The 12,878-nt window shown below is 39.9% G+C and overlaps 1 protein-coding gene across 4 annotated transcripts in view; it reads right to left on the bottom strand.

Moving 5' to 3' along the window:
* pgm5 (phosphoglucomutase 5) overlaps positions 1-12,878 on the bottom strand; it is a 173,523-nt gene that overhangs the window by 94,268 nt on the left and 66,377 nt on the right. For all 4 annotated transcript variants that reach the window (XM_069922034.1, XM_069922042.1, XM_069922041.1 and 1 more), the window contains exons 4-5: positions 2,442-2,567; positions 95-285 (exon numbers count right to left, since the gene is read on the bottom strand). In XM_069922034.1, coding sequence (XP_069778135.1) covers positions 95-285; positions 2,442-2,567 — 317 coding nt within the window. The remainder of the gene's footprint in view (positions 1-94; positions 286-2,441; positions 2,568-12,878) is intronic.

Here is a 12,878-nt window from a genome sequence, read left to right as displayed (position 1 = left end):
TTCAGAGTAAGAGAACATTTCAGGCATCACTGATGAAATGAAGACTTGTCAAGACTAGAAGTTATAATGATAATAAATCTAGATCATATCATACCCCATCTCCATCAAAGGCTGCACCAAACCCATATTCTCCTCCTTTCATAGCCTCAAGAAGAGATGACGCATAAGTGAGGTTTGGATCTGGGTGTTGGCCACCAAAATCTTCCATGGGAACACAATTGACAGCAGAATTTGCAGGAGCTCCAAGCTCATCACAGAGTATTCGCCTCACGTAAGGGCCCATAACTGTAAAAGGAAAGATACAGAATTGTCAGCACATTACAGCTTATTTCAATCACAAGGGAGCAGGAGTCCACTTTAAGACTTCCTTGCACCTGTTCTCCCTTTAGAAAGAGGATGGTTGATCTGATATTTGGACTCAATTCCACTTTCACACCGGATCCCCATAAACTCTTTATTATTCAACCATTTATTAATCTCACTGTAATGCGCATCGAAAGAACCAAAGATTTGTTGATCCAAACAAAGGCTTTTATTAACTAAAAGACTGGAGCATATCACAAGTAGGTCGACCAGTCCAGAATGACCTGGTCCGGCTAGGAGCAATCTTTTAAGACCTGCCAGTAGGTGTGGCTACACTCTCAGCCAATCACAGTCATACTACACTACCATTTGTACATATGTACATATACACATTGGTGATAGAATCTGTACTATCACACTCACATTAAAGCAAATTGATGCTGTGTGATCTGACAAGTTTCTCCATCACTTATGTGTTCTGAACATCAGTGGCCCTCAGCAGGAGGAATTCCAAAATGAACACTCTGCTGAATAGGGTTTGGTCTGCAGCTTCAGCCACCTTTCCCCCCTCCCCAACTCATAGTTTAAAATTTTCATGTTTTAATAATTTTAAATGTATAGATTCAGCATGGTATCATGCCCCATTTGGAATGTGGGAGGAAACTAGAGCACCAGGAGGAAATCCACGCAGACACAGGGAGAACGTACAAACCCCTGGATTCGAATCTAGGTCACTGGCGCTAAAGTACCATTATGCTACTACACGACACTAAAATAAAGTTGTTTTATGTTGAAGCTGTGCTTCATTGTTTCCTTCTTTGCTCATTGGATACTCCCCAGTACTCCACTCCATCATCTCCACTCAATTTATAGGATCTCCTTTGTAGCACATGGAACTTCATTCATAAAGAGTGGGCACTTGGTCTATTTTGCTATTGTCCACTCTTTGTAAAAAGCTCTCCAATTCATCTTACTTTCTTCTCCATTTGGGTTAATTCATTTGTTCTGCCACTCAGAACCCCAAGATAAGGTCTAAGATAATGGCTTGACATTGACCTCAGGAAGTTTATCTCATGGATGAAACCAGGAAGCTTGCAGTATTGCTGTACTCTGGTTTCAGATCAGGATTGGAAAGCATTTACTACTTCACCTGCTACTGGACAAATCATGAAATGTCAATTGGCACAAATGGTTGAATTACATAAATACTCTCTAAAACAAAATGTTTGGAAATTGAGGCAGGTAATTGGAACTTATTTGTACAGAGAAGATCATGAAGCTGTTTAGGTTCATATGTAATTCCATTTTCCCCGACCCCTCTCTCCTTGTTTCCCTGCAGCATAACAACTTATTTTCTCTCATTCATTCATATCAACTCCCCCTTTTTGAATCTTTTTTTGCCATTTAACTGCATTAAGAGGTAAACTACAGCAGCTAATTTACCTGTCAGAATGTCTTTGGAATGCAAGAGGAAACCAGAGGACTAGAAGAGAATATGCCAAGTGACCAGATTTCCCCCAAGGTCAGAATCAGAACCGGGCCCTCTAGGTGTGGGGCAACAACACTAACTACTGTGCCACCCATGTTATGGGGCTTGTCCGGGACTGGAGCCCATGACCACGCACATATCATGTGTCTGAAAGCCCGAAGCATGAATTATACTCTTAGACCAATGAGTTCAATGAGACTGCACTGTCAGGTGGAATTGATGATTACTGCTCCAGTCTATTCCCATGAATGCAATCCCTCAGAGAGAAAAAAGACAATTCTGATAAACCTCACTCTTTCCAAAGTCTTCTCATTGTCTCATTGCTAGAGTTGAAACAGCTCAGTGTAGAAATGTGTCCTTGGTCTATAGTGCTAAACACCCACAAGAATGAGAATCTACCATGGATTGTACTGGCTCCATGAATGTATATCAGGAGACTCCAGCAGGACCAAATGATGGGAGGGAGTTACATAAGCATTTAACATCAGGGACCAAATGGCCCAGAAACCTTTAACAACCAGTGCATAAGTTAATACACCAATGTAAATAATATTAATATAAGTAACAGTTTTTCTGCAGTGAGAAAGGAATCAAAAGAACATGAACAAGAACCAGTCATCAATCCATCTGGGGTAATGCTTCAACTTGCCTCCATGCATGGCATCTATCCTTATTTTCAGCTGGTTAGCTCCAGTGAGTAATCCTCTGATGGCACTGAAGTCGAAGATAGTCCTCAGCATGTTAAGGTAAACATCTACCGTGTCCACAATTTCAACTGGGAAGATGGAAGGAAATCATTAAATTATTATTAAAATTAGAATGATTGAGTTAATTCTTGAGTGCAGTTTGTTGATTAGGCATTGACATTTACAAACTATTTCAAACAATAGATTTAAGCTATTCTTCTTTTAAGTGATTACCTCTCTCTTCCCCCCAGAATAAAATCTCAGTCTTGCCGATAAATTGCCTGCAAAATAGCTGAGGTACATGGATATGTTCGTGTTCACATCACCAGTCAATGAAGACTCAGTTGCAAGTGTTGGTGCCAAAGCTCTTGCACTGATTCTCTTGAATGAGAAAGGATTGAAGAAAAGGTTTTAAAGCTTTATTTCTAAGAATTCTTGTGAGCTCTGCGACCATGGCAGCTGAGGAGATGCATTGCAGGCTCTTCTCTTTTTTCCAGCTGCCCATCTGCAACTTTCAGGTATTTTTTCAATATGATGCACTTTTCTGCTGCCATCAACCCTTCAGGTTGCATCACTCTCGACCACGATCTTGAATGAAAAAAATAATCCTCCAAATTTATTTCTGATCCTTCCACCGTTTACTTTAAATCCATGTTCCCTGGTTTTAGGTATCAGCTCCTTCATATCCCAAACAGCTCCTTCATATCCCACCTCTCTCTCATCCATATTATTTTGTGCATAGACCGCTTCTTTGTCTCCTCAATCCCAAAGAAAACAACCCTGGCCAAAACTATCATTCTTACTACAATTCTCCATTCTTGACAACATTCGCCATAAATCTTTTCTTTGTCCTCTCTGGTGTAATTCAGAACCTTGTTCCAATGTGACGATGAGCCATAATTCATTGGAATGAGCATGAGAATGTAATGGCAGTAAGCAAAATGTTCAAGAAACAGGGCAAAATGCACAGGTTTATCAAAGTAACTTGCAGAATTCCTTTTGGTGTCTCATTGAGAATGAACTGCATTTTCTGTCCAGTTATGTGTATTAAAGTTATTCAAATTGTCATGCTTAATACCTGTCTTTTTGGAAACTAGTAAAATATAACATCAAAGGCAGCAAACATTTCCTTTGGACTCAGTTTATGGTTGCCTTAAACTAGGAACTCTAGTGGCAGAGGAGTATGGGGTATATACACTACAGTACTCTATAGACAGACAAACAAGCAAACATACAGACAGACAAGCAGGACTGCGGAGAGGCACACATCATATTCAATCAGGCAGCTCTATTTTAGTATTCTCCCTGGAAGGAAACATCTTTGTGCAGAATTGGAATAATTTGAAAACATGGGTGAGCAATTTTTAAAAAAAAAGCATCAGTGGTTAAACAGGAAGTCATTGAATTTCAGTGAATTCAAGAGTAATGGAAGAACGGGACTTGGACCAAGGTAGGATATGGGTCATGGGGTTTTAAGCTTCGGGAGGGCAGATTGAGGGAAATGAACCAAATGAGGGCTTCAGCAGGAGAAAGCAACATGGATGGACTCAGACAATGTTCTCAAAGAGGCCATCTTCAGGTAACGTTGATCCACAAAACTCACATCTGAGTGAAATGTGACACCAAGATTGTGAACCACTTGGCTAAGTTTCAAACGGTTGCTGGAGGTCGGGGGGGGGAATTGTGGGTGAATGGAATTGGCAACTGAAGAGCAGAATTTGTGCCAGGAACCAAAGATTATAATTTCTTTCACTAATTAGTCAAAGGACATCTCTATTCTTCTGATCACCCATTTGTGGATGTTGGTCAAGCAAATCGTCAACTTAGATACAAAAAGAGGCGGTGGTGAGATAGATCTGGACTTCATCACAATGTGCCAAATAAGTGTTTTCAGGCAATGCTGCAGCACGTAGATGAGAAACAGGAGAAGGCCAAAGACTGATCCTCGTGAGATACAAAATGAGAGTTGCAAGTGCTGGATGACCAACCCTTATTAGGATTCTTTGGCTATCAAGAGACAATTTAATGAGGAGAGTATGGATGGGTTTCATCTATCTGTACACCAGTGAAGAAGTATTGAAGGAAGATAAACAATGCCACAATGTTAATCACATTTGACATTACCAATGATTTTGCTAAGAAGTGAAATCAGATCTTGCTGGAAATACTCAGCAGATTATGCAGCGTCTGCAGAAAGAGAAACAGTTAATGAAGATCCTTCTCATTTGCTGATGAAGGGGTCTCCATCCTTGAACTTTTAACTTTTGTTTCTGTTTATATGGATGCTGCCTGACTTACAGTCTTCACAAGAAGATGGATGAATTACTGGCATGAATCAAGTATGATCTTTTTGCCTCTGCAGAGCTAAACTAGAAAATGATGTAGATTTTGAATTAATTATTCTGGATGCTCCCCTTTTATAAACAAGGCACAAAATGGAAAATGGACAAGGCAATTCAGATTTTGAAGAATCATTTCAAAATAGTGAAGAGAAAGGAGCCAAAAAAAAACATAGTACTGGAGGAACTCAGTGGTTCGAGCACCATATGTGGGAGAAGAGTAATCATCGATGTTTCGAGGTATTAGCACTGTTAAGAAACATCGAGGAGTCCCTTTCCCTCCATGGATCTGTTCAACCCACTGAGTTCCAGCAGCAGGTAGCTTTTAAAAAAATCCAGATTCCATTCCCTTGTGTTTCCAGTGAAGATCTTATCTCAGATCATCAAGATGTCAGTTTGGGTGGAGATGAGAAATAGAAAGAGGCTGAAAACATCTGCACCAAGGTCAATTGGGTCCCCAAATAACGTCAATGATTCAGGGTATTGTATAAAGCAGGAAATGAAAAGGTCATTCAATAATCATAGGAAATTGTAATTGTCGTTTAGACCTGGGCAAATCAAATATGCAGCAACAGGGCAGAGGGTGAAGTTGTGGAGCATATTACAGACGTGGGGCATTCAGATAGGGAACAGGCTACCTTATATTGATTATTGTTTAATAAGGAAGGGTTACTTCGAGGACTCTGATCATGTGAAAGCACTGTATAAACAATGAAAGTGTTCAGTTCCACCTGAAACGGTGGTCTTAAATCTGAATCAAGGATGGCATGGTAGTTCAGAGAGTAAAGCTGCTACATTGCAGCAGCAGAGATCTCTCCTGGCCTCTGGTACTTCCTGCGACAAAGCAGGTTTCTCCTTGGTGCTCCACTTTCCTCTCTACATTACAAAGACTGGTTGGTTGATGGCTACCAGGTTTTGGCAGATGACAAAATCATCTACACGTTACCATTATCATGATGAGGGAAATGGCTTTTATTATTATTATCCTCAGGTGTATCAAGATGAAGTGAAAAACATTTGTTTTCCATGCTACCTAGGAAAGTCAACTCATGCTTAAGTTCAACAGGAGCATAGAAAACAATACAGTGTTATAGAGAAAACTGCGGGGCATTCAGATAGGGAAGGGCCTAACATTAACTTTAGTTGATCTTTGCCATTTTACATTCATTAATTTAAAATTTTTAAATTTAGACACATACTGCGGTTACAGGCTGCTTTGACCCATGAGTCCATGTCGCCCAATTTACACCCAATTAGCCTCCACCTCTGGTACGTTTTGAACAGTGGAAGGAAACTGGAGCCCCCAGGGAAAACCCACGCATTCACAGGTTTTGTGCAAGGTCTGAGATAGTCAAGCTATATTTCAAGATAATCTTAGGAGGAAGTAATGGGGAATATGGGAAAAATAGGTTACACCGCAAGGTTGAGAAGGAATAGGTTTGCTCTATGAGCTGGCAGAGACTTGAGGGGCAGAATGGTCTACTAAGATATGTCTAACAACATGGTTTGGAAAGCATGAAACATCTGATGGGGAGCTACTTTTAAAGATAAAATACTAACCAAGCAATGGCTAACACAAAAAATACTGTTTACAAATAATATCTACGCCCATAAAGCAAAAAATAAACAAATGATCCATCTGTGGTTAACAAAAATCAAACTAAAAGGCAGATAACTTTGTAAAGGAAGAAAAAACACTTTAAAGTAGTGATCATTTCGGAATTTAGCAAAGGACAAACTTGTCGTTGGCAAAGAGAACGTAAAAGTAGGCCATTGATAAACTTAAAAGCAGAATCAACACTCCACTGCTGGGCAGCACGGTTAGTGCAACACCTTTACAGTACCAGCAATCAGGACCAGGGTTCGAATCCAGCGCTGCCTGTAAAGAGTTTGCACGTTCTCCCTGTGAATGCATGGGTTTTCCCTGGGGGCTCCAGTTTCCTTCCACTGTTCAAAACGTACCAGAGGTGGAGGCTAATTGGGTGTAAATTGGGCGACATGGACTCATGGGTCAAAGCAGCCTGTAACCGCAGTATGTGTCTAAATTTAAAAATTTTAAATTAATGAATGTAAAATGGCAAAGATCAACTAAAGTTAATGTTAGGCCCTTAAAGAGTGGTAGGGGAAATTGTCTTAGGCAATAAGGAAAAAGTAGAAAGAGGATAAGAATTATTTAGTGTGTTCCTTTTCAGTAAAAGACACTCCTGGAAATATTGGAACATGACAGGTCTAGTGAATATGAGGAAATATCAAGACAAATTAAATCATCATTGAAGAGAGGCAATAAATCCCCAGGAGCCCGATGATCAGAGGCTTGAAGGTGGTGGCTGCAGAGAGTGAATATTATCCTCCAAAATTCCATAGGATCCCTGTGGTGTCCACAATGCAGCCTTATTATATTAGAAAGGAAAGAGAAAACAAATTGAACTGCAGATGCAGTGATCTTTAGCAAACAAAGATTTGCTGGAGGAACTCAGTGGGTGAAACAACGTTTGTGGTAGATATGGCCAAGGAACTTTTCAGGTCCGGACCATTTACCTGACATCGGTCAGGAAATAAGTTGAAATCTATTGTTGATGTCATTAGTAATATGGCATCTAGTATATAAATAATAGCTCTGTGTAAAGCCAATATAGATTTATAACAAGAGTAATCTAACAAATCTATTGAAATATTTAGAAGTTGTTACTGGAAAAAGATGTTGCCATGAAATATTTGGGCTGACTTTTGATAAGGTGCCACTGAAGATTATCAAACAAAATTACAGTGCTCAGTATTGGGAGTGCAGTGAATATTACTTTACAGTGAGAATATACAGAGTAAGAATAATTATGGTTATTGCAATGTGTATATCATCCATTTAGAAAGCTTGTTTTGAGCAGTCCCTTTAGTAATCCAGGACATGGTACAGCAAGTAAAACACAAGTGCAACGTTGCAGAGAGAGATCAATTCGTACAGAGCAAAGGCGATATAATTTTACCAGTGTGAAGTTCATTCAGGAATTTGATAATGGCAGGAAAGCAACTGTCCTTGAAACTGGTGCTGTGTGATCCACTCATGAATCTGCTTTCCAATGCAACAAATGCCACAGAGCAGTAGTTCTCAACCTTTTTCTTTTCACTCACACAGCATTTTAAGTAATCCCTATGCCCTCAGTGCTCTGTCATTCATAAAGGATTGCTCAAGATTGTTATGTGAGTGGGAAGGTTGAGAATCACTGCTTTCAACTCAATTGTTACTGAAATATTTTGCTTGAGAAAAATTGTCATTGGCCCATTTCCTTTGGGGTTATGAAACTGTGAACATAATGAGTCAATTAGGTATGGTTAAAACAGTGGTTTTCAAGCTTTTTTTTCCACCCACATACCACCTTAAGCAATCCCTTACTAATCACAGAGCACCTATGGCATAGGGACCACTTAAAGTGGTATGTGAGTGGAAAGGAAAAAGGTTGAGAACCACTGCCATAGAGTGTGGCTTAGGTTGGGTAAGTCTTTTAATATGTTGGTATCTTTTCCAAAACAGTGGGGAGCAGAGATGGATTTGATAGGGGAGTGGGGTTTGTGTTAACCATATAACCATTTATGGAGTGCACCGGTTCACTAGAACAACTCCACTAGCTCAACCAAACTGCTTCCCTGTAGTTCTTCGGGAAGGTTGATCGGGGTCTGTTGTTCTGGTCTGAATTTTGTTCACAACTCCAATAAATGGGTCATTGTTGATTTGGCAAGCTGTAACTTTATTGCAAGAGAAGCTGAGTATAAGAGTGTTGATTACTTGTTCCAATTATACAAGATCCAAGTGAGTCTGCAACTGGAATAATGCACCCGGTTACATCTTGAATAAGCAGGGAAGACACAGAGAGTCAAGCAGGTTTGGACTTTTGTTCAATCCTCCAAACTCAAGAATGAAATTTACCAGACTGACACCTGAAATGGTGTATTATCATAATTGGGTGAGATTAGCAGACTGGGTTTATATTCTCTTGAGATTAGATGAATCAAAGATGATCTAATTGAAGCATTCAAAACCCTTAGAAGGGTTGACAAGGTATATATGGTGTTGATGTTTGCCCTGACTGTTGTTTCAAGAAGCAGGAGCTGGTGTTTCCAAATCAGGGTATGATAATTCAGGACAGCAATATATTGGTTCACCCTGCGAATTATGAACACAGTCCTCAGTCTTTGGCATTAGAGAGCATGGGTAAATGCTATACATTTAGTTCCATTTTTTCTTTCCTCAAGCTTTCATCCTATCACAGACCTTCCTCTGCTTCTGCATTTGTTTAACACTTGTTGCATCAAAATATTTTTCGGTTCTAATAAAGAATCATGGGCCTGAAAGATTAACTTAGTTTCTGTTTTCATGGTACTACCTGACCTATGGAATGCTTTCAGCAATTAGTACTGATATTAATGGAGCCCTTTTCCATTTTGTCAGCATCAAGCACTCTCAGGTTAGGCCTCAGTGCAGCCAAATGCAGCTTGACATTAATCGTGGCTTCAAAGAGTTTTCAGCCTCCTGTGTATTTGTAACATTTTCCACACCAGCCATCTGAATCAAATTACTGCTTTGTTATCAAATATTCGGGAAGTTTTATGCCTCTAAAATACTCCCAATGGCAGATTAGGTTTAAGATTGTTAAATTATTTTCATGCTGGCATCAGCCCAAAGTGGACTGCATCAAATTGTGAATTGGTCTCCATTGGTTCGATGATAGAGGAACAATGTACAAACTTGAGAGGGTCAAATTACCACTTGTTTCCATTTGTAACATTCATGTAGTGTGAGCAGAAACAGCTCAATTGACACACACTTTCTGTATTTTTAAACGTGAACCCAAAAGCACTCATCTCTGCTTGATCAGCTCTGACCCATAACACTGGTTCTGACCCTGACTACTATTGGATAGACTTGGTTTCTCAGAGAGCACGGAGACCAGTCGACACACCTTAAATTTCATTTCATTTAAAAGAATGATACATTTACAAAGAAACCAACTGGGGTATATTGATTAAAATGTTAAATTATTCAGAATATGTTTTGCGGATTTTCAAAGCTCTAAGTAGTGGAAAAATGCCCATCCCGGTTAAAATTATTGCCTTCAGATATAAAAATGTTTTCCACAAAGGATGAAATTAATCACAATAACTGCTTAGAAGTAAATCAAGGAATACTTTTTAATGGAAAGAAGAGATAATGCAGCTAAGATGCTGTCTCATTGCATTGGCTATGAAAGACTTTACATCTTTAGACTGGACCATTGCCAATGACAGGTTCTCTCAGCCATTTCCCTTCATTCTCACCCCTGCAGTGGTGCAGCAGAATGGGTTACTGCCTTACAGCTACAGCAATTTGGGTTTGATGCTATCTACATAGATTCTCCCTATAACTATGTGGGGTTACCTTCGGTGGTTCAGTTACTTCCTATGCTCTTTGGTGGAATAAGGACTTGCTTCAAGTTGTTAACAATGCAGTTGAGTGGGAGGAGAATCAAAGGGGAGTTTATGGGTGTGTGAGACAGAATGCACAGTTGAATGGTATTGATGGAACAGCTTTGACAGCTCAATGGACCTAATAGGTTCCTTCCATGTCATTGAGGAATATGAAATATCTCAAAACTACCACAAACTAATTCTTGAACAAGATTTGTCTTCAAGTTCCACATGTTAAAATCTGTTTGTATGCAGTAAACATTCAGCTATGGGAAGTTTTTTAAGGAATGACCGGCAGAAGAGGCCAATCTTTCTCATTAAGGATTCTTCAAGAGTACTGTCACAAGCTGAAAAATCCTTTATCCATAACATGCATGCAGCTTTGCCAAGCTTCCTCAATCATAACACGTTGAAAATATGTTGTTGAAGCTTGGAACCGGCAGTTGGTGGTGCTGCAGAAATTCCATCCCCACCATCTCCTTAAGTGTAACTCAAGACTTGTAAAACATACAGGCCTGTCGGCAATGGCCTGCAAATATTAGGGTGGCATAGTTAGCGCAACACTATAATACCATCAGTGACGAGGTGTCTGAAAGGATTTTGTCGGTTCTCCCAGTATCCATGTGGATTTCCACCAAGTGCTCCAGTTTTCTCAAATGATATAAAGACGTACGGGACCAGAGGGTTAATTGGTTACATGGATTACTGACTTGTGGGCTAGAAGGCCTGTACAGGGTATTTCTAAATTACAAAAATGACAAATTACAACAAATGGTTTTGAGGAAAAACAGATCAATACACGAGAGAAAAGGGCACAAAAATAAATAGCTGAAAGGGGCATGGATATGGTGAAAAATCAGTCTTTTCCCCAAGACAGGAGAGTGTAGAACAGGAGGGCATTGATTTAAGGTGAAAGGATTTAAGAGGGTCCTAATGGGCAATTTATTTCCCCACAAAGAGGGTGATAGATATATGGAATAATCTGACAAAGAAAGCTGTTGTGGTGGGTACAATGACCACATTTATAAGACACTGGACAGGCACATGATAGGGAAGGAGGGATATGGGCCAAATGCAGGCAGATGGGATGAGCTCTGACAGGCAACTTAGTTGGCAGGAACAAGTTGGGCCTAAAGGTCTGTTGAGAACTGTGTAGTTCTATGACTTTATGAGACAAATGGAAAAGACTCAAATTGAGTTTGAGCTCCAGCACCAAGAGGTCTGTGTCATCAAAACTAAAATTTCACCAAAAATGTTGTCCACAGAATAAAGAATACTTTCACTCAATTGTAGATTCTGCCTGAATTGCTCTTGGTGTTTGGATGACATTGTGAAACATTTGCATTGGCAACAGCTGAATCCAACACCTCGGCAGCCCCTGCCACATTGTTCTAACTGCACAGTGGTTAACTATTCTTAAAATTTGACTCTTTTTTTGTTGACAAGTTTTCTGGTGTCCATTTGACAAGTGGTATTCTCCAAGCAGCTGTCCCAACATTCGAACAAACTTGAAGGTTGCTAACTGCCCCCCTGCAGAAGTGTTGACATATTAGATCCCCCAAAGGAACTTCCTTCACAAACTTTCAGTGGCTATCAAGCAACTTGAGAGGACTGCAGAGTGAATATACCTTATCTAGCTGTTCATGTTTCCTGAACTGAACCCAACCCACTTAATGTCAACCACAGCTCAGAGTTGCCATTTCACCTCTCCCTCAAAAGATCATGGGTTCAAGTTCCACTTCTGAGAGTTGGACACACTTGCTTATGGATGAAAAGTTTAACCAAAGTTCTGTTTGCCCTCCTGGGTAGTCAAAAATATCCCAGTTCTATTTTGAATCAATGCAAATGAAAAAAAAAAACATTTGATACCCATCCACATAGAGATATTGAGATTGAGACAGGTGGCTAAAATTCTGTCATATAGGACAGGTTATAAGGAATGTTTTAAAGGTAAAGGTTCCACTATTTGTCATGTAATACTACATTTAGAATGTAACATACATGAAATTCTTTAGCTTTTGTCTACTGCAAAGCAGACAGAGATTTGCTACTTTGTGCAGCACCACTCAGTGAAACCTACAGCATCTGGTGCTCCAAAGCAGTCTCCCCTCCAAGTACTGAGCCTGTTTAGCTTCCAAGATCAGACAATTTTAGGCATATTCAGGCTATTAGGTGCTACAAAGAGCAGCAGAAAGATTCAGGACAAGAAGTCCAGAGTCCAGAGTACATCAGCATTGGAGTGATTAAGGTTGGTGAAAGAATGAAGGTTGGCAAAGGAGCAGGAGAGAGATATCTTGCCAGATTGGAAGAGGTTATAGAGGTAGAAATTAAGTAACTGTGCTGGTGGGAATCTGTCAGATCTATATCAGATACTTGTTTCCCAAACCCCATCCATCAATGCTCTTTTGAAAATGTACGGAGGACTAACATAAGAACATAGAATAGTACAGCACAGTACAGGCTCTTCGGCCCTTGATATGCCGACCCACATATTTCTTCCTTTAAAAAAAGTACTAAACCCTCCCTACCCCATAACCGCCTATTTTCTTTTCTTTCATCATGTGTATGTCTGCATCGCTTAAATGCCCCCAGTGTTTCAGCCTCTACCACCTTTCCCGGCAAGGC

Source organism: Narcine bancroftii, chromosome 1 (assembly GCF_036971445.1).
Source record: "Narcine bancroftii isolate sNarBan1 chromosome 1, sNarBan1.hap1, whole genome shotgun sequence".
NCBI lineage: Eukaryota > Metazoa > Chordata > Chondrichthyes > Torpediniformes > Narcinidae > Narcine > Narcine bancroftii.
Note: the sequence above shows the minus strand (reverse complement) of the source record. Positions and strands in the feature narration are given on the sequence as shown.